This window comes from Telopea speciosissima, chromosome 2 (assembly GCF_018873765.1).
Source record: "Telopea speciosissima isolate NSW1024214 ecotype Mountain lineage chromosome 2, Tspe_v1, whole genome shotgun sequence".
Classification (NCBI taxonomy): Eukaryota; Viridiplantae; Streptophyta; class Magnoliopsida; order Proteales; family Proteaceae; genus Telopea; species Telopea speciosissima.
The window spans coordinates 65,029,651-65,052,728 of NC_057917.1; the positions used below are offsets into that span (position 1 = coordinate 65,029,651).

At 39.8% G+C, this 23,078-nt stretch overlaps 1 protein-coding gene across 1 annotated transcript; it reads right to left on the reverse strand.

The window, feature by feature from the left end:
- Nucleotides 1-250: 250 nt before the first annotated feature.
- On the reverse strand, nt 251-22,507 carry LOC122651813 (MACPF domain-containing protein CAD1). Its single transcript, XM_043845362.1, has 8 exons — nt 22,065-22,507; nt 14,513-14,751; nt 13,592-13,781; nt 13,376-13,453; nt 5,644-5,827; nt 1,947-2,107; nt 579-1,544; nt 251-365 (listed from the first exon to the last, which is right to left on the reverse strand). The coding sequence occupies exons 1-7, from the start codon at nt 22,344-22,346 to the stop codon at nt 894-896; spliced, it is 1,785 nt and encodes a 594-aa protein (XP_043701297.1). The 5' UTR covers nt 22,347-22,507; the 3' UTR covers nt 251-365; nt 579-893.
- Nucleotides 22,508-23,078: the final 571 nt, after the last annotated feature.

The window sequence follows — 23,078 nt, forward strand, 5'->3', positions numbered from 1 at the left end:
AAATGAGAGGAAAATGAAGCAATCCTTGTACAGTCCAGAGCTTTCCAATACAACTGAAAATCGGAACTTTCTTTTCCTCCATTTTCCATCAAACCTATGAGGACGGATGAATACCACAACGCTCGTGGTCCCACCAAATCGAGTACGTTTCCTGGTCGAAAGTTATCCTCGTATCATCGTATGGATATATTTTGCAGCCAAAAGGGCTAAAAAAAAAGGTAAATAACACAAGCACAGATGGCATCTAGACTGTCACAACTTCATGTGATGCTAGTTAACAATCAAAGTAAAATTAGAAGACCACAATAGCAGCAGGGGCCAGAAACATTTAGCAATTACATCTTCTTTTGATATCTCAGGGTCGTCTTTTGATGAAGATAAATAAGGCTGACCGACAATCGGTCTGTTTCTAGCTTCTCAATCTTATCTTCCTCGTCTCTATCTTCTTACCTCTCTCCTAGAAACTCTCAACAAGAGCAATCTCCTTTGTAACAACTTCATATAAAGAACTATAAATACAATACAACTCTGCTCACCAAAACGTGAGACAGGACATTCTCAAGACTCGAGTCTTACACCTTCCAACCGCAACCAGGAATCAGAACTCAATTATCGCAGAGCTCCTTTCAAAGCTAACCAAAACAGCAGGCCTTAAAAAATGTCGAAACTCTTCAAAAGGGCTACGGAAAATTCAAAGAAAGACCAATGTGTCCCTTGAATAGTGGAACTAAACACAAAAATCAGTAAAAGAGCATACTACAAATCTATAATGAACCTATTTAGGAAGAAAACAAAAAGGAATGTACAGACGAAAAAACTAACAAGAGTTGCCTGTGCAAAAAAATGCTTGAGATGCTGTCTGGAGGACAATAAAATCACAATAACAGCAGATCTCAGTAGTTCAGAAGGGAGTACTTTACACGTAGCACAATCTTGCTCTTCTCCACCCCAAGCTTAGCTCCTGTAACTAACCAGTGACCAGGAATGTCTTGTGGCCCCTTTGACATCTCCGTCAAATCAACGATCTTTCCCAGCTTCCCAAATTGAACTGGATTGTCAGCTTTCTTTTCATCTGAACCTGTGTCATTGATTGTAGCTGAGGAAGATGCACCATCAGGCCGCTGTCTCTGTGAAATATTGGATGGGCTGTGATCCCACACAGACCTTCTTATTGTACAGCCAGGTACCTTGGAAAAGAGTAGTTTGAGGTGTAGGACACTTTTGGCACCAAAATCCCAAACACCTAGCTGAGCCCCTGTGACAATGTAAACACCAGAAAGATCTCCTATGCAAGTCTCAGTGTGTTCTATGGGTGCTGTGCTTACATGTGAGAAATTCTTCCACTTGATTGGCTCAAACCACCGGCTGTCTTGCTCCTCAGGCCCTTGCCACTTTGGTGCTCCTATGGACATGTGCGTGTCCCAGTGGGGTTGAAGAATCTTCGGGAGAGATGAGAGGTGCTGTAAATAGATAGCAAGTCGGTTTTGTTTGCTACCTTCCAGGCAAAGCCTGAGCCCTGTGACAGGCTTACGGCCAACTGTCACCTGCAATTGTCACCGCATGCCTTTAGTGGTTAAACATAGTAAATAAACTATAAACCATGCAGACCTTCATGGCCACATCTAAGGAATCCCACTTCAACTCTCTTAGAAAGCAAGAATAAAAGTGGCCCCTGAACCTCCGCATGAAGATGGGGTTGGATTCACTGAGGTCACAATGGCCAAGGAATAAAATCAGTTTCTGAACCAACACCAATAATAGTGGCAGCTGTAAAATGAGTTCATCTCCGCCTATCGATCTTGAAACCATTATTCCATGTTTCTTTCAACAAAAGAAAATTTATTTCAAGTTTTGGTTGAACATATTTTTTTTTTTTTTCCTTTTAATCTGAATTATAATTCTGTCAGGCATTTACAGTCCTCAAAAACTGAGAGCAAGAAGATTACCTGGTCTGTGCTAATGTAAAGCTTGGGACCCATCAGGCTGAATTGAAGGGAAGGACACACAGGCTCCTTGCGGTGACCTGGAAAATTATTTTGTTCAGGTGCCCAAACCCGGGCTATCTGAAACTCCAAGAAATACTGTAGCTCCTCAATAGGTGGCTTGTCTGGAAAGAAAATAAAAACTATTTAATGTAACATAGCAGCATCAGCTGAAACAACAGTAAACTGCTGTTCCCAACTGCATCTACAGTGAGCTTGCTCTAGTGTCCTTGAATATTTATGAAAGCAGAGCTTCCCTAAGACGATCAGAAGAAATTGTAAAATACTGACAAGACAATAGATATGTATGCTACCAGGAAGGGAACCTTTTAAAAATATGGAGAATGCATTCATCCATTTGTGTAATCATTGCGGGTACAACACCAATTAGATAAGCCCCACCTGTAAGCAGAAAGATAACCAACAACCAAACCATTCCTCTCTACTTCTTCCAAGTATCATGCATCTAACTGTCTCCAGCAAATAATCCTCTTCACAGAGCCTTTTGACTGTCATATAGTGATGTTCAGCAAGCATATGGAACAGAAACTTTTCTGTGTGAGCTATATCAGTATTCCAATCAAAAGAGTTGAACCTTGAGGAAATGTATACAGAGAGGAATCAAAGTTGCAACTGTTTGCTCAATTAATTGTACTTGGAGGTTTGACTGTGATAAAGTTTGCTCTCTTTCCTTATTAGGAAAGCTGGACATTTAGGTACCCAAGGGGACTTCTCCTCTTGGACAATGAGTTCTGCAAACCTATTGCAGATGAGCTTGTTAGAGGTGGGAGGTTTTAAGTAGAGAATATTTGTATCTGGGGCCTATCGATTTGCAATAAAGTTTCTCTGTTCTATACCCCCACCCCCCCACCCCCAAAAAAAAACTGGCTTTGACCACCAATGCAATGATGGATGATCACCACATCACATGACACTCGCAATTCAGTATGTGGTGGACATGTATAGAGATGCCCTCTCTTTTTTCTCCCTTTAGTAGCTTGGAACTGGTGGGAAGTCAAAGGAATTTCTACCAAGCCACAGGATATTGAGAAGGCTTCATTATTTCACGAAGGATACAAGGTAGAAATAACTAGGCTCCTCTGCTTCTCCATAAGCACAGCCTATTAAACATCAATCTTATGTTACGAGGAAGAAGGCAAGAAATCCACTAGCCTTGGAGCTTTAACATCCCAGAGTAATTCCACCAGGACAGCCAATGCATCTTTCTTCAATATATTCAGAGAAATGAATTGAAAAAGGGAATCAAAACATATTATAGTACAAGTCCAACCAACCAAGACATCTTAATAACAGACTGACGCTAAAAATAGCTGGCTGAAACTTTTATGCCATGTATGCCATCAGACTTGTAATACATCAAGTTGGATATATGTGGTTCAGAGTGCAAGAGTAATGCCTGTTCTCTGGCTGGATCCAATAGATGGTTCACAGCTACCTTGGTTCTCCAGGATGCATATGTAATTCCACCTTGTAACAGTTTCTTCTGGTCCAATGCTCCTTGACTATTCCCAAAGCCACATACACCACCATCACAAGCCCGCAATTGGATATTGATAATCCCTATCCATTTTGATCTCCACAAGACCACAACCACCATTTCCACACAAAAGTTCCACCATCCTTGCCCTGAGGAAGCAAAACCTTTTAAGAACTGGGGCCCCACAATTTGTCGGCAGCTGAACTCCCAATTCTGATTCTGAAGAATTTTAGGTGATGGAATATGGTCGTGCCTTTGCTTCTGTTGCCTCTGCGTTTTCTCCCTTATTCACGGTAAACGTAAGCTAATAAGGCTATTGCGGGAGACCAAGGAAAATTTGTCATTTCATGTACTTGTATACATTAACATAACAGAAATGGTGACCTCCAATCCAAGTTACACCATTCTCATCTTTTTCAACAATCCAAACATCAGTGTACTTTTCATCCATAAAGAAGGGTAGCTTTCTTGGAATCAAACCACAGCACAGATAAATTCTTGGCTCTCCAATCTGCATTTCTATAAACTCAACCATTCAAGTTTCCAGGTTGTCTTTCCTTTTCTGTTTTACTTTCTCAGTTGATATATCATCCAGTCATATCATGGTTGACTCTTTTGTCTTCGTCCTCTAATTCCCTTACGAAACAAATGCATCTAAATTTGTCTAAGTGAAGCTTTGAGGATACAAAGAGTCTTCTCTGGAGGGACCAACTTGAGTCCAACCTTGTTAGTATAGAACTCATCAGAGAAGTTGATGGGTCAATCTGTGAACCCTCCCAAAACTCCAAGATTCTTATTTCATGCTCAACCCTCAATACATGGCTTGGAGAAAGTTGTGTCAGTTTTTGAAGAGTTGCATATGCAACCTTGACCAAACCCATCTCTTCTAACGTCCCTAAATCTCATATGAAATTCTTATTATAAGCTCTTTTCTAAAGGAAGTTGAACAACCAACTCCATTCCAACTCAAAAAAATAAATTTAAATTAAATTAAAACAAAAACAAAACTAGAATCTTTCCTAATGCTGAGAAACTTCCCAGCCAGTGGAGGAAAATGGCCAGTAGGAATAGTTCAACCACAACATAGCAGCAGAAAAGTAGGAACTAGGAAGGGATGAGGAATAAGAAGGGGAAAGAAAAAACAAGAAATGGAGAAAATCAAACAAAAAAAAAAAAGAAGAAGACAGAGAGAGAGAGAGAGATGCTTGCATTTCATTTTTTTAATCATATACGCATGGAAACCATTCGTGTGTGAAGAGCATGGCCAACACAGAGAGAGATGCTGCTTGCATTGCATGCACATACCGGACACATCAGAATAGAAAAGTAATAATTCTTGCCTAAGATACTAGCACAGGAATGTTCTTGACATAAAGAAAAAACCATTTTCATGTTGATAATCAGCTAGAAAATGCTTCAATCATCATTAGCAATATATTATAGAGTCAAACCAACTGGCTAACAGACTGTCGCTTCAGAAGGTGTAGGAAATGGGTATATAGGATGTTCGACTTCATAATTTCAAGTAATCACAAAAGTGGTGATCTCACTACATACACTAAAATGCTGAATCTTATGAAAGAGGTACATTTCCAAGTTATTTTCATAAAACTGTCTTTTTACCGAAAAGGCACGTGGAAGAGACTGCTTCCAGAATGACTTCACTTGTTCTTCCTTTCAAGGAAGTATGACATGGTAACTTTCCAGCAGGATACCATTTGTATCACATCATTAGCAATGTGAGAGGTTCATATTGTCCACATGGATTTATTAAAAAAGATACTTATCCATCAGTAGAATAAAGTGGATTATTTTTGTCTGGACATAAAATGCTCGGAAGTCAAATACAGTAGGGGAAAATGTGTACTTACTATACTTTTCTTTACTGTTGCTTGGTATAAACATAACTCCACTTTTAAACTCTACATCTCTTCTTGCTATTCCGATGAAAAAAAATCCATTTTTTATCCTTTTATTTTACTCCACCCACTTTACATTGATACAAACATAATCTCAAAAGGGGGAAAAAGGAAGTATTGATTTCTTCTCATATTGGAATCCCCCAAAAAAAAAACAGAAGTATTGATGCCATCAGAAGAAAGGTTGCTATCATCATTGAAATTCCAAATCAATAAAAAAAAGTTGACATTAATAAATTCTTACATTCTAAGTATAGATCAATGGCACGAGCCAAATGTTTTATCCCAGGCAATCCATCCAGAAGAGAAACGATAGGCAAAAATGTCATGTTGATGACATCAGGTGCCAAAGGTACAGTCTCTTCCCACTTGACATGACTCTGTACAAGATCATCACCCCCTCTCCTTCTAAAAATGACTGTAACATCCTGCAACAGAAAAGATCCTCACCAAATGAAACACTTCCAGACTTCAGGATGACAAACTGATTGTTGAAAGGAAAGTCTAAATATGCATCAGAACAAAAGTAGCCAAAAACATCAGAATCACTAAGCAACGATTCAGTCCAATAAAAAAATAGAGCGCCCCAGTGCACGAGGCTCCTGCTACTGCAGGGTCTGGGAGGGGCAAATGATTCAGTCCAATAAAAGCCCATAATTCCATGAGACGGTCGAGAACAGTGAGGCCAAGGGGCACAATCCCTTCATAAATGTGAGTGTATCCTAGTAAATTATTTTTATGCTGAACTAGAGCATACCATACATGTACAATAGCCACTTGGACAAATTAATTAATCACCATGTTTGAAAAGTCATGCCTTATTTCTGACGCTGGATAAAAACCTGTTAAATCAATAGCCCATACTAAAGAAGGTAAGAAGCACAGTAAATGCCAATTATTTTCATACAGAAACCAGTTTTCAAACCCAAACCATTTGTCAACATTAAAGAAAGAAGGATCAGGGGTCAATTGGATATGACAATAACAGTAGACTACCTCATTCACCAGAGTAGAGTTATTACTGATCTATGACATGCTTGCAAGGAGGAGAGAATGTTTCATTCTCTCTTACATCACAACTTCACAATGAGGTAGGTAGTGAGGAAGGTATCATTATCTTTTTCCAATGTGATGAGAAATTCTCTGGAAAACCTCATACGAAGTTGGGAAACCGTGATGCTAGCCATCTGCAAGTGGCCGACTACATGGAATGAAAGAAACAGTCCTACAAATTTAAGTGGCTCAACACAAAGTGTATTACGATGTACGGTTACCTTTTTTGAGTTTGGTGAGGTAAATTCTGTCATTCTTTTCCTTTTCCTTTCTTTTTTCTAGTAACTGGGACTCCAATTAGACCAATGATACATTTACAATACATGTTTCATGAAGGGGCATTCTTCAACCTTTTTCCTTCCTAATATTATGAATTGCTCTTTAAACTATCAGAAAGAAGAAAAAATAATCAGAAATCACACAACAGATTTTTATAACGTAAATTTTATTAATTTATTAGTAAGACCAAAAGTCAGTATCTTACAAGTTACTCATGCTCCTTTTCACAATCTTTCACTGCGTTTATCAGGTCACTGTTTCTTCACTTTCCAACTTTGTAGTCCTCTTCTTCCCATTCAAAAGTGAGCACTAGTACTTGTTAAAGGTTACTCATGATAGGAGTGTCCCTATCATGAGTTATAATGAGTTGTAGAGTTTAGGTTTGTGTCTAAGTTGAATCCATCGTGGTTCAGCAATTGCTCTCTCCTTCTTCTCCCATTGTTCTCTTTCTCTTCTCTCTTCTTTTTTCTACTTGGCAGGTACTGATTTCAGATCATGGTTTGTTACATGGCATCAGAGCGATGAAGAAGAAGAAGAAGAAGAAGAAGAAGAAAAATTGATTTATGCTCGACTTAAACAAGGCTATCAATCCACCAGCGTTTCAAATTCAATACTTCCCTTTTTAGTTTTCAAGGAGAGGGTCTCCCACAAAACTGCTCATATTCGAAGACTGCTGTTACATAACTAACCGATCAGAGAGTCGAGAAAATTAGCGAAGGAGATATCTAGGGTTTTCCCGTTTATACTTGACAGCTTTCCTTCTGCTAATTGATAGCAGATAGCCCTAGCAGTAGCAGCTAAATTTCCAACTCTTTCTCTCTTTTAAAATTGGATGATCGATGGCTCGTGGAGTTTCAGTTCTGCAAATGAAGATCCCAACCAAAGATCGAACAGAAAGAGGACTTCATGTGGGAGACAAAATAAATCACCCTTACAGGATTATGCTTGACGCCAATCTTCCTGCTATCCGATCTCGTTTGGTTGTTTGAAGCAGTACAGATCTTCAAGTGGCATCCTGCTGCACTGCAAGCAGCAGCGTCGTTCCAGTGAGATTATAAGGGTTGTCGGGGGCTCTAAAATCACACCATTGATCCCTGAATCAAAGAAAGAGGAATTTGAGTTTCCCCTGGATAAGAGCGGTGGAGACGGTTCTAGTGGCGATGCTCCCACAAGCTACCCCTTTTGGCTCTTATCCAGTTTTGTTGGTCGAAGGTTAAAGACAACCTTCAAGGTGAGTTGATTAGTACTTACAAAGAGTGATGGTTGTTATTGTTATTATTGGAGATAATGGTTGTTATTGCTTTATTGGAGATTATTTGCTCAGATTTGTTTAAATCTAGCCTATCTGGGATCTTATTCGCAGTTACTCTTAATTATGGGATTTATGTGATGTGCATCCTTCGTAGTGCTGGTTATTGTTGTCGTATGATGGTGGATTATTCTTTATTGCATCCTCTGTATTATTTGTCCGCATGTACTGCTACACGTAAGGGGGAGGTTGGAGATTATTATTATCTACAGACTATTATCTACTTGTGTCATCTTCTCATCAGCATAGTTTGAAAACTTATTTGAAAATTATTATCATAATGTTACTTGGTTTGCAGTTAACCTATACTGCTTTTTCACCAGTGGTTCACAGTGACCTATGCTGCAATTTTATCAGTGGGCTCTATTTGGGGATCATAAATGCATCTAATTTTTACTAATCAGTCTCTAATCATGTGATCTTTACTAATGACATCATCGCTACTGTATTTTAGTATCTGTCTTCTTTGTGAAGATTACTACTTATTACCTGCCTTCCTTGAGAATGGATTATGATGTTGATGTTGATGTTGCTGTTGTTGTTTCTGCAATGCTGCTATGATATTTTGGATTGCGGTTGGTGGCCTCTGAGTACAATTTTTCTGCACTGATTGAACTATGTGTGTGTGTGTGTAGACGCCAGTGATTTTTCTGCGCTGATTTAACGTGTGTGTGTGTGTGTGTATGAACAATTGACCATATACAGCAGTTGTAGACACCAGTTTCGATACCCAAACTGGTTCAGTAGTTCAATGACCCAGTAAGAGCTCCAGGAGACTGTTCAACAGATCAACCATTCAAGTTGGTTAAAATGAAGAAACCGCTGTCCAAAGTGGCATGCAGAAAATCTTGCATTATTTCATAATTCAGATCGAAAAACATGGCAAAAAGAACCATCACTAAAAGTCTATATTAAACATCCAACGTAATATGCATAGAGCCATATAGATATAAAATTGCTATCTATAGGCATGAGAACATAAGGCAACATATTGAGAAATACGTCTACAGTTGAAGAATATTTCAGCACATCAGTGTCCACTTGAAGGGGTTTGAGCAAAGTTCGGAACATGCTGGTTTACTGGAGCAGAATGAAACCATAAGGAATCCGATCACCAAGTATCACGCACAGTACTTATAGACCAAAAATAAGATACCTATCAGGGATAAGCCAATGGACCCAAGGATGATGTTCTCTGTATTAAAACCCTCAGATCTTACCCACACGTAGAGAAGATATGAAACCCTCAAATGTTCCTTTTCTTATTTTTTGTGTGTGTGGAGTGAAGGAATAACGTGGACCAGAAAATGACATCATATGTTGGCAATATAATCTTTCCGGTTGAGTTATATGATAAAGCTCAAAGATGTTTGAATTTGTCACTTTAAGAACCCTTTTTCAAGCGATAGTTGACTGACTGCCAAGTGGCAGACTAAATGCACCTCACTTCAATAAATTTGGACAGATATGAACCCAGGTGAATGCCCTAAACATAAACAGATATCTTTTGATTTACAAACTTCATAAAAGTTCCCAGCATGAAAAGCATGTACAGCAACAAGCCGCTGAGATCTGTCCATCAGTTGGATTTGGATTTCTTGACATGATTAATCACTAGTTCACTACTAGTACCCATCCTAAGTAGGTCTGAGTTACATACAGATATACAGTTGAATTTCATGAACCTTCATAGAATATGTTATCTTGCCAATAAATAACAAATGAAAATTCTTAGCATAGAGCCTACATTTTGGACCTCCTCACACCCTAGATGAATGGAGCCCACTTCACCTAGGGACTTATCATATGTAAACAGACAAAAAGAGAGATCACTAGCAAACTTTTAAAACAGCATACTATATGAGCACCAGCATTGGCAAGGCAAAAACTCAAACTGTCCTGGATACATTATTTTTTTGTCCAATTGTTGATTGAAGCAGAAGTAATATTATTTGGAAGGAAATCCATTCTTTGACAGAACATTCCTTCATCAATTTGGCAAAGAGAGTTCAGCTCAGGAACCAGAGTACTTGGTGAAGGAAGCCATGGTTCTACCTAACTCTTATTTCTATCTCAACCTTTATTGTTTTGTTTCCATAAATTCAGTCATTGGACTGTCTATTTTCAACCAAAGGAGGCTTAAGATCGGTTTTCCCTTTAAGCTGTTGAACAGTTAAAGCTTTATCAAGAGTTATCACCAGTGAAAAAGCTTCCATATCCACCTAACACCAGTGTCCAACAGATGTGATTAATTTAACTGTGCACTATTGGGTTATTTTTCCATATTCATCTATTTTCATTAGCTAGTAACAAGTTATACCCATATACTCTCTCAAAAAGCCGTACGACTCTTTTCTCCCTTGAACCAATTCCCATAACTCATTCATGTTGTTCTTCATTCACACGTATTGTTCGTTCACGGGTCTGTGTTCACCAATCAATATAGGTGGTCCAGTCACCGATCAGATCTCAGAGATTGACAAGCTGGCTTGGTTTGGCTATTCATCAGGGAAATTTTGCTCCAATAGATTTACAAATTTGGTGACTTTTCTAGTCTTTCATTGATGTCTAGGGAGTAGGAGAAAAGGGCAGATTCCACTCTCCCATGAAGAGCTTCCTCTGAGTTGATTGCCTCTTTCTATGTTACCTTGAAACTTCAAATTATGAGCCATCCCTATCTGACAATTCATGTAAGCCAATAACAATGCAAGAAATGGAATCTCTGCTACACTAGAGTTGTATACTTTGCCATGTCCAGGTAACATTGGTTCCTTAAAAACTTTCCAGTTGACATCCATTAAGGAAGAGACCCTTGATCAACTTCCACAAAACTCAACTCAACTTAGCCTGATCTCAACTAAATGGGTTGGATACACAGATCTTGTCATTCAACCATATTCCGAGACATTCTTTAGACTCAATCCATGCATGTCTTTTCTCATTATTCAAGTCATTTTAGACCAATGCCTTGCTTTTAGCACCTCTGATCTTTCACACCACTCCTACTTAGTACATCATTTGGAGATCTCCATTGCATACGTCCATGCAATCTCATACAACTTTCTCTCAACTTACCGTGTATCAGAGCTATATTACCTCTAATATGTTCATTCCTTATTTTCTCTATTCTGGTTTTACCACTCATCCATCTTGACTTTCTCATCTTACTGATATTTACTTTATGAGAGAAAGAACGCTGCCAGGCTGTGTAGCGTATGCTAGCGCCTCCCTGTGTCTATCTCTCTCTTTCCTCCTATGAAATGACATATCTGCTCCTTAATATGGGAGGAGAGAGATACACAGGAGGCGCTAGCATACGCTACGCAACCAGACAGCATTCTTTCTCCCTTACTTTATTGATGTGGTTCTATAAAAAATTCTTATCGTGTTCTAGTGGAATATATCGATCATACAACACTCCAGAAGTGCCTCTTCACTTCAACAACCTTTCTCTAATTCCATGTGCAACATCTTTCTTTACTTATGATTGGACCTAGGTATCTAAAATTTTCAATTTGAGGTATCTCAAATTACTTTTCTTCCCCAGATACAGAGACTGGCTTTGGAAGCAACCACCTTACTGTCATTGGCTTGCTTCAGGACCTTGCTAAAGCCTTTGGGGATTCTTGCACTACAATAAAGTGGCTCATGCATTGGTATGCTGTCAAACATTTCATTCCAATGAATACCAGGGTCAGCTTATAACTTGGTTCATAATCCATCCCGAAAAGATTTTACAGGCCTGATTGCAAATGTAAAGTACGTTGCTGCTCTGACTGTTTATTCTGTTTGTTTTTGTTTCTGAGTTGATTTGCCTCCCCTTTGGGAGCAGACGGCCAAGACCTTACTTTTATCCCTTCTTTTATCTGTCATAATAAAGTTTTCTTCTTTGTTATTGGTCAAAAAAGAAATAAATACTTCATTGCAATTTAAAAAAAGAAAAAAGGAAAACACTTGACCTCTAAAATCTGGGTTGAATAAATGCATATCTGTGCTATGTAATTGTGCATTAATCGATTATGCTCCTGTCTAGTCTATATAACGTTAAAATCCTGATGATGATTCCAAGACACGGTCTGTCACAAATGGAATGTGCAACCTCTAGGTTTGACCAACCAGCATACCCCAGAATTGTAGCAGAAAGTTCTATCTGTTTGTGACAATTTCAATAAAATCAGCCAATTACAGAAAATTGCAGCAAATAATTAGGTCAATACCCTATCAAAGAATTCTACAGCATAACCATTAAAAGCTCCCATGTAAAACAACACAAAATACTATACAATTCTGTCAGTCTTCTGAACCCTTTTTATTTTCAATTATATCTGAAATAAGTCTGGGGGCGAGCCTCGGTGCAACAGTAAGATTGCTCCATTTTGTCCAAGTGGTCGTGGGTTCAAATCAGAAAACAGTCTCTCAGCGGAAGCGGGGGTAAGGCTGCGTACATTATGAACCTCCCAAGACACCGCAGTGGCAGGAGCCTCGTGCACTGGGTATGCCCTTTTATCTGAAATACAGAAACTCCTGTAGACTATTGTAATCTAGTAGGCCTTATACAATAACAACAACAACAACTTAGCCTTATCCCAACTTAATGGGATCGGCTGCATGGATCCTAGAAGAACCAACATACTAATAAAAGAGAAGTAAAGGGGAGGGCATACAACATTGACCCTGCTTAGCTACGTACCGCTTCATAACTGCCTAACATACTGGTCTAGGCTCAACAACAGAATCACAATATCATAGTCCAACTAAATGGGGTCGACCACATGGATCTTTGCTCTCTAATCAGCTCTATTTGAGGACATACCAGGTACAAGGCCTAAGCTAAGCATGTCTTTCTTCACCACTTCTCCTATAGTTATCTTAGGCCTGCCCCTGGCTCTTTTGGCTCCCTCAATTTGGATCAGGTCACTCTTGAACTGGGGCATCTGAAGGCCTCCATTGAACATGGTCATACCGCCTCAAACGACTCTCTGAGTTTATCATCCAACGGAGCTACTCCCAACTCAGCTCTAATATGGTCATTCCTTACTTTATCCTTCCTAGTTTTCCCATACATCCATCTCAACATCCTCATCTCTGCAACACCAAGTTTATTTATATGACACTTCTTCACAGCCCAACATTCCGCCTATGCATCATAGCTAGTCTAATGACAGTCTTATAAAATTTTCCTTTAAGCTTTAAAGGGATATGCCGATCACATAAAACCCCGTACATCATAGCTGGTCTAATAGGCCTTATATAAATATTTTTTTCAGAAATGAATGCATCGTTACATCAATCTTCCAATGAGGATGTAATAAATAGCAAGAGAAACAACCAGTACCTCCTTTGCACTTAGATATGGAACACTGGTATGCTGAGGTTGTATATCTTGGTTGTTAAAAGCAGAAGGATCTGTAACCTGTACATTTGTAGAAATTTAGGAGTTCAGGTACCAGTACAATTCTATGACTACATACAGTTCAAAATGAAACATATTAGTTATTAATAATGACTGAATGGGATAGAAATATAAGAAAATCGAACTGCAACAGAAAACTACCTTATTGGCAGGAACAACATCCCACTGGCTCTCCAAGTTGACAAACCTTTGATCCCCGATGTCTCTCAAATAGTTCTCAATTTCTGAAGGTGATAAAGGAGATGATGGATGCTGCTTGACATAAACTACATCTCTACCACCAACTGTCACAGATGTAATGATATGGGTACCAAAATTTTCAATGAAGCTGAAAGAGAAAACCATGGGAAACATTAACTAGGAATTCTATGGAACTTTCCCTTCAATTGACTGTATTATGTTTGATATAAGGTTTTAAAGGCACAAATCTATCAGAAAGTAATTTACATTTTCCAGGTGCATAAATCTACTGATGAGAAGACTTGATACTTGAAGACCATAGGCACAGAATTTCTACATAAAAAATCTACCCTTAGAACGATGCAATTCGGTCTATTCTAGTTCAATGACAAATGGGGAATTGTCCAAGATGCCTATAGCATACACTAACACCAATTAATCCAGTTGCCTTTTGATGTTGGAGATCGACTAGTAGTCTAGTATGTACACTAGGCAACAATGACATTGACACAGTTATTGGTGTTTGACGTATTTATGGCTGTCTGATAAAAAATTATATAGGGCTTATACAGAAAACAGGAGGCAATTCCATCTCCAATACAGACAGAGGTCCCCAACATGGTAGAATTTAGAAACATGAAGCTTCCTTGATACATGGGTTCTATACGTTGAGTTGCAGTTTTAACTGTTGTATGTTCACATGCATTCATCCCAATAGCAGAATTAGGTCCCACAAAATTCTGATTCTGATTATCCATTTTTATAGAACACTAGTTCTCTCTAGCTCTGTCGAAACACCCAATAAGAAACATGCTACCATGTGCCCATGACAATAAGGTGACCATGTCAAGATGGCAAGAAGTTTGCTGAATCATTTACCTTGCCAAGGATGCAGGATCCCAAGAGTACGGAACAGAACGCTTGATTTCCTGATGTGAAACTAGCTGTGATTTTGCCAATTCAACCTTAAAGAGGGGCATAAAATACCCAACCATGGCCAGGGATTTTGTAGCTGCTGCATCGACTTGCCAAGAACCAGTGAAATTGAACATGGAGTTAAAGCTTCCAAGAGGCATGCTTCCTGATATACCAGAATTCTCATTGAAATGCTGGGCCATCTGGAACATACATAATAAAAGTATTACTCTTGCACATCATCAAGACTACTGCTCTCTTTTTAGTATCAATAGGACACCATAACCTTTAAGAAAGGGTACATAATGGAATAATCCATCCTGACTCAAGATGACACATCAACACCACATGTATAAATGCACATGCTCTTTTTATATATCAGAAATATGATTCCCTTACGTTATGCAGCTGGCTAAGGCTAGAACCTCCTTCCTTTGGGGGGGGGGGGATTAGAAGCTTAAACAAGATAATACAGACAAGCAAATGGTAACCACGATGTGAAACAGGCACAAGGAAAGTAGCATTTGATTAGGCACAGCTGACATGGTTGTGACATAACCAAGCTGTATCTGAACCACAATAGATCTGTCAAAGTCAGCTCCACAATCCACTGCGTAGTCATGTATGTAGTTACTGTAAAATGGGATCAGATGCATAAACTTAAGTTTTGAATGAACATGTCTGCATTATTTATCCAAACACAGGTGGAAGTCAGTCATTGAAAGTCCTTTTTACATTCCGCAAGTCTTATCTTTTTTAATTTTTATCTATTTATTTTATTTGATAATGTGTCTCGAAGATTATAGAGATGAAGTGCAGTAAGACCTACTAAATGACATTCTGTACAATTTCGTGTGCCTACTTTTATTCCCTTCTACAGAATACTCCATTGTTTCTCAAAAATGGCAATAACAGATGATGCTCAGGAACAGTCATTGCTTCTGGTCATAATTTCAGAATATAAAGACGTGTGACATAGTTAACTCAAGTTAGGAATCCGGAGATATTAATTTAATTAAATTTTCTATTTTATTTATGTTATCAAAACCTGAATTCTGAGAATGCTTGAATGATCAATGAGATCAGTCAAGCTCTCTATTTATAATAATAATAATAAAAGAGATTACAAAGGGAAACACTGTTCACTGTACTGTTCACGTGAACAGTGTCACAGCCCAAATTACAACTCTGCCCTTGTTCAAAAGTACATAAATAAAGCATAAATAAAATACCAAAAGTACCCTTATAATTTTGGGTAACACATCTCAACACTCCCCCTCAAGTTGGGGCATAGATATCACACATACCCAACTTGACTAGGCTAGGATAAAACAACTTTCCAGGCAGTCCCTTGGTGAAGACATCAGCAAGCTGATCAGAAGAAGTCACAAAGGGAATACAAATCTGTCCATCTTCTAATTTCTCCTTGATGAAATGCCTATCCACTTCAACATGCTTGGTACGGTCATGCTGTACCGGGTTGTGTGCTATGTTAATTGCAGCCTTGTTATCACAATACAACATCATAGGAAGGCGAATAGGAATACTCAGATCTTGTAGCAGACCTTTAAGCCAAAGTAACTCACAAATCCCTTGTGTCATAGCTCGAAATTCAGCTTCGGCACTAGAACGAGCAACTACATTTTGCTTCTTGCTACGCCAAGTGACAAGATTTCCACCTACAAAGGAGCAATACCCAGAAATAGATTTTCGATCTGCAGAACCAGCCCAATCAGCATCGGTGTATGCTTCTATCCGTAGGTGACCATGTGAAGACAAAAGAATGCCTTTTCTAGGAGCTGACTTCAAATAGTGTAGAATGCGAAGAACAACCTCCATATGTGAAGTGTAGGGATTATGCATAAATTAACTCACGACACTCACGAAAAAGCAATGTACGGACGAGTGTGTGAAAGGTAAATCAGCTTCCCTACAAGCCTTTGGTACCGGCCTTTATCTACAGGCTCACCCTCATTTTCCCTGAGACGAACAGTGGGATCCATAGGAGTATCCAAAGGGTGGTAGTCTAGCAAACCTATTTCAGCCAACAAGTCTAGGACATACTTTCTTTGGGAGAGAAATATGCCTTTTGAAGATCTGGCCACTTCAATCCCAAGAAAGTATCTTAACTTTCCTAGATCCTTGATCTCAAACTCCTGGCCGAGGAAGGTCTTCAACTGTCTGATCTCATCACCATCATTGCCAGTAACCACTATGTCATCCACGTAGACTATAAGACCAGTGAGTTTTTCACCAACCCTCTTAATAAAGAGTGTGTGATCAGCATTACTCTGCTTATAGCCCACAGAAATCATGGCCTAGTGGAATCGACCAAACCAAGCTCGGGGTGACTGTTTCAGCCCATACAGTGCACGCTTTAGCCGGCACACTTTTCCTTTATTTCTGTCAAGAGAACCCTGGTGGAATGTCCATATATACCTCCTCCTCCAGTGCTCCATTTAGGAAGGCATTTTTAACATCTAGCTGCTGCAAATCCCAACCAAGGTTGACAGCACATGATAACAACACACGAACTGTATTCAGCTTTGCAACAGGTGCAAAGGTCTCCTGGTAATCAATGCCGATGCTGGGGAACAAAGCCTAGAAGGTAATGCCTGCGTAGATGTAGGATCTCCATTAAGCAGGTACAATCCGCCATGTACTTTACCCGATCCAATCGTCTTCCCCAAGTCCAGTTCCTGAAAAACACAAGGAGTAGGAAAGAAGGTCACTTTACAGTCCAAAGATTTGGTGATACTACTAATGGAGAGAAGGTTAGTGGTAAACTTGGGAATATGCAACACAGAAGATAATGTCAAAGAAGGGGAACAGCTAATGGATCATTTCCCTGATATGGAGGAGAGGGACCCATCAGCAATCTTAACTTTGTCCTTACCAGAAGCAGGAAAGTAAGTGTTAAAAATACTGGAGGAACCTGTCATGTGATCAGTAGCTCCGGAGTCTATAATCCAAGGAGTGGAAACTACTGCTGCACAGTGACCAGCAAAGGAAATACCTACACGGGCAAAGAAGCAACCTGAATTGGCAGCAGATGTAGTAGGGGCAGCAGATGAAGTCAACAGACGCCGGCGAACTTGAAGTTCTTCCTGGGAGAAGCCGATGTCAGTAGTGGGAGCTGGAGCTACACTTTCAGTGTGATTGGCTTTGTTTTTAGACTTAGCACGACCTCTTTTGCTCTCAAAATCAGCAGGCTTCTCATGAAGCTTCCAACACTGAGCCTTAGTGTGATAGGATTTGTGGCAATGGTCACACTTCACAGGCTCTTTAGCAGTAGCATTAGCAGCAACAGTATCAGCAGAAGTATCAGTAGTGGAACCAGCAGTCTGTAAGGTTGATCTTTCAACCTTAGGAGTAATCATCATAGCAGCCCTCCTTGTCTCTTCACTGTGGACATAGGAAAAAGTTTCCTCCAAAGTGGGGAAAGGAACCTGTCCAAGAACCTGCACCCGAATAGGATCATACTCATCATTGAGTCCAGGAGAAAGTCATAGACCCGCTGATCTACATATGTGTGGTAGGCGGTAATATCCGCGTGATAGTAGGTTGAAACCTAGCATAGTGATCCATTGTTGCCATAAGCACTTGCGGGCAGCATAATACTTAGTAGTGTCATCTCCTTCTAAGTAGTGTTTTGAAGAGTTTTCCGATCTCATAAACCGAGCACCACTCCCGAACGACCATAAGTACCCTTGGCAGTCCATATCCGAGTAGTAGTGTCGAGGAGAAGATACGACTAGGCAAGTCGGTTGTCATGGAGTTCGAACAAAGGACATCACCATTGCATCATTGGCAGCCCATTTAGTACGGGCAACACCTTCTTGATGGGCTGTTTGGTGGTACCGTAAGATGGCGTGAGTCCCCTACCCCCACGATCGGGGATAATGATCGGCCCAAATTAGGTAGTTGGTACCATCAAGCTTGATGGCTGCGGCATAAGGAAGGAAGTCATTCCTGGTTTGATCTCCTCCAGAAGTAGCCGAGGTTATCTCTGAGTCACCCATAGGACAGCTAGACAGATGTCGAACCTTGAGGTGAACAAAAACAACTGATCTTCAAAAAAACCTTGCCAGGCTGAAATCGATTATGAATTCTAAAATTCTGATCTGCAGGAAAAAAATTGCACTAATTGGTGTGAAACAGTGGTCGATTGCAGCAGTATGAGTAGGGAATTAACCCACAAAAAAACTCCCCAAACAGCAGCCCAAAAAATCCAAATCGATAATGTGTTAGGGTTTTGTAAAACCCTGATAGTTGAGATCGATAAGAAGGGAAAAAAGGGGTTGAAGCTTTGAGGTCTTCAATTGATAATAATCCAAGTATGATAGATGATGTATGAAGCCCTGCCAATGATGCTCCAAAAGAAGTAATCGATCTTCCAAGAGTTGTGAGATCGATTTCCAAAAAAGGTTGAAGCAGTCCAAATCGCAGAGAGATACTTGTAGCAGCTATCGATCAACTTTTAGGGCATTAAAATTGAGGTGGATTGGAGGGCAGCACTCGAACCATAATTGGATCACCTCATTAGTGCTGCCCTTGAAGGGTTGAGAGAACCAAGCAAAGAGAAAGGAGAGAGAGAGAGGAAGTCAATGAAAAGAAGGGAAGAGAAGGAATCGATGGAGAGGGGAGAGTTTTGAAAACCCTAGATCAGAGAAGCTGCTCTGATACCATGTTATCAAAACCTGAATTCTGAGAATGCTTGAATGATCAATGAGATCAGTCAAGCTCTCTATTTACAATAATAATAATAAAAGAGATTACAAAGGGAAACACTGTTCACAGCACTGTTCACGATATTGTTCACATAAACAGTGTCACAGCCCAAATTTCAACTCTACCCTTGTTCAAAAGTACATAAATAAAGCATAAATAAAATACCAAAAGTACCCTTATAATTTTGGGTAACACATCTCAACAATTTAAAAACGAAAAAGAAGAAAAAAAGAACTCTAGGAATTTTATGAAGTTCAGATATATGGTTGAGCAATTGTAGTTGGTATAGTTATTCTAAGATGGTCTCAAAGATGTTTATATAAGAATAAAAAAACCCTGAACTCTTAAAATAGCAAAAACTCATGTAAAAGAAGCTCATAGATGCATAGATTCATTGATTAAAGGGTCGTAACCCAGTGCAAGTCCCGCCTCCACAGGGTCTTGGGAGGGGTGGATTGGAGCCAGTCATAACCTTCGGCATTTTTCGCACAATGTGGTCACCCACAAACCCAAAACCACATCTGACACTGACAGCTCGAGTTTATATCATCACAACATGTGATGGCCCCCATGCATAGATTCATTGATACTGGTCTCGCGAACTGTCAAAAGCCTTTTGGTGTTTTCTCCATAAAAAAAAAATTCCTTCATTTATTTGGGGGATGGGGGGATGTAAGGATGTGTGTAGCCCCCTCCCTTCCTTAGTGGAGGAGATTGTTCACCATCTACTTGCTTTAGGACACCAGGATCTAACAAATAAAGAGCTTCCTATCTGCATGCATCCATTGCGTCCATTATTAATAATAAACGTTCCCACTCCAAATCATTTAATGAGTCCAGAATCCAGATGCCTATTTCTAATGAGTACAAGGAATTCATGGTAACGAGAATGGCCAATCTAGAGTTTGGACTCTAGTTTGGTCCTTCTCGTTATCAAGTAGAGTAGAATACTTGAAACCATAGTTCGAAATTTCGATCGAAATACCAAAATTTTGACCAAATACTTCGATTTCGACACTTGTTGAAATGAAATTGCATACGATTGAGGGGACTTCAATGTTTCAGTTTTTCATCAAAATGGGCAGTATTTCGATGCCATTTAGACCATTTCAGTGGTATATTTTGGTTTCGACCTTAAACCTTGCTAGAAACCAACTGATAAAGTAATCCGGCACACAAGGACAGCAACCATATTCAAAATGTGTCAAACATCAGACAGTACTTAAATTGTGCCCTGATCAATTCTTTCCAATATAAAGTTTATAAGTGCTCAACAATCCATCAGGTATTTTAAGCCACCTCAAGCACATGTCAAAAAGGACTTGACACCTTCAGGCTTCAGATTTAATATCACAATCCACAAGAACATGACCCACACACCATATGGATTCAGTGGGTGGGGATTCATCGGTCTCTCAACCAAGAAGATAAGCCCAACCCATAGATAAGGATTGTTACCATCCACAATAGCAATTGACATCCATAATAAAACCTTCAACAGAGAATTGCTATACTCGCTGATTTCGCACGAAGCCAGGCATCCCAACTCATCATCTTTCCTAGCAGCATATAACTAATCTACTTGGTTAAAATGCACCCAGAAAAATAAAGAAAAAAAAAGAAAAAAAAAAAGGAGAACACACACAACAGTATTGATAAATAAACACTTAGAATAAGGCATCGATATAGATAAACTCAGTGTAGCGGAGATGAGGATGTTGAGATGGATGAGTGGCAAAACTAAGAAAAATAAAGTAAGGAATGATCATATTAGAGTTGGTTTGGGAGTAGCTCCAATACATGATAAGCTACGAGAAAGTCATTTGAGGTGGCATGCCCATGTTCAATGGATGTCTTTAGATGCTCCAATACGGAGGACTGATTTGATTCAACTTGAAAGAACTAATAGAGCCAGAGGTAGACCTAAATTGACCTTAGGAGAAGTGGTGAGGAAAGACATGCATAGCTTAGGCCTTCTATCAAGTATGACCTTGAATAGACTTGATTGGAGGGCAAGGATCCACGTAGCCGACCCCATTTAGTTAGGATAAGGCTGAGTTGTTGTTCTTGTTAGAAGAAGGCATTGGCTGATTTGATAAAAGATGCCATTTTATTCGTCACTGACATACCTAGAAAAAAGGAAATCAATAAATGAAAAGAAACTAAGAATAATGCCTCTGAATTCGATTAAACTTCCAACACTCCTATAGCCATGTTAACATCTCTACATATACAGTGTTTTACAATCTTCGGCTGACTGCTATCTGGGGACACACCAAACTATTGACTTTCACGTTATATTGAGTAGAATGCAAATCATAATGTTCCACCCTCTGATCAATTAAAACAAGTTAAGCACCCCCCATTTATGACATCTCCTAAGAGATCAAATCCTATCACCAAAGAAAACAGGATCAGCTCACATTGTGACCCTTCATTTTTAGAGAACAAGAAACCCCAATATAATCATCCATTCTGATCAAACATATTGGTAAAAGAGCAACTGATCAACCAACAAAAAGTGAAGTACCACAAAAGGGCGGCAGGGGATGGAAAATATATGAATTTATTTAGAACCAAAAGCAGGAGAAGACTCAAAAGATACCCAGATCAAGGAATCTAAGATATTAATGCAAGACAAAGATATTAAAGGAAATTCCAAAACAACTCCTATCTAGCACCAGAATCCGAGTAATAAAACAGACCTAATTGATAATTGAAGTAGCCAAGCAGAGCCAAGTTGGAAAAAGTAAGAACCCAGCAACCAAATCAACCAGAGCAGTACCTCGTGGAAGCTACAGACTGCAGTGGTCCCTCTCCTGCTCCACCCGCGGGAGCACTCGATATCAACGGAGACATTGGGAAGCATAACATCATCTGAGATTACAAGATCCCTCGTCTTCTGCTCTTCGATATGAACGAGACGAGAGCCAGGAGCTCCCTTGCAGTAAAGAAGACGAATATCGGAGGTGACATCAAAACCACGGCCTAAAGCTTGGATTGAGTTGTAGAGGGTGGTGACGAGAGCAGCTGAGCTTGAATTTGATGAAGTCGTTGGGTCTTCCATGGGACAATAATATCCGAGAGAAGATATTTCATTGCCGTGGAAGAAGAGAAGAAGCAAAAGAAGAAGGATTGTTGCAGCTGTCGATGTTGCATCTGCAGTCCATTTCCTTTGGGGGGGGGGGGGGGAGTGGTGTGGTGATGTTTGTGGATTATCATGACTGTTCTTCAAAGGCAGGCTTTTTGACTTTCCTGCTCTAAAAACGCGTGAATATTGCAACCTCTCAAACGCGCGTCTCCCCTACGCGTGTTTGAGATCCAATTTTCTCATCTTGTGATGTGATTTTTCAAGGTGAAGCGGGGCCTTCAACGCGCGTCGAGCTACGTACGCGTGATCCTATTGAGTTTTCTGACTTTATTGACTCCTGGGTTGACTCGCCCTCTATTGATCCCCCGGCCCTACAGAAATGCTGTCCTGTCTTTCTTTTTTCATTTCTTGCATTTCGGAGCTCAGAGTTGAATTTCCGCAAATGCCCTATGTCCTTGTGGATATTTACGATTTCGTTATATAGAAATGTTCCAATTTGGTTCGTAGCTTTTTTACAGAAAGGGTGCCAATCCGAGGCTTTTATCCCCTGCTGTTACAGCACGGTGCTGTACGCATCATCACCGTGCTGTAACAGCAGAGGTCATGTGCTCCATGTGAGACCCGCTGTGTCACATGCCCTCTGCTGTTGCCGCACGATGCGCTATAGCACCGTGCTGTAACAGGAGGGGATAAAAATTCGTGCCAATT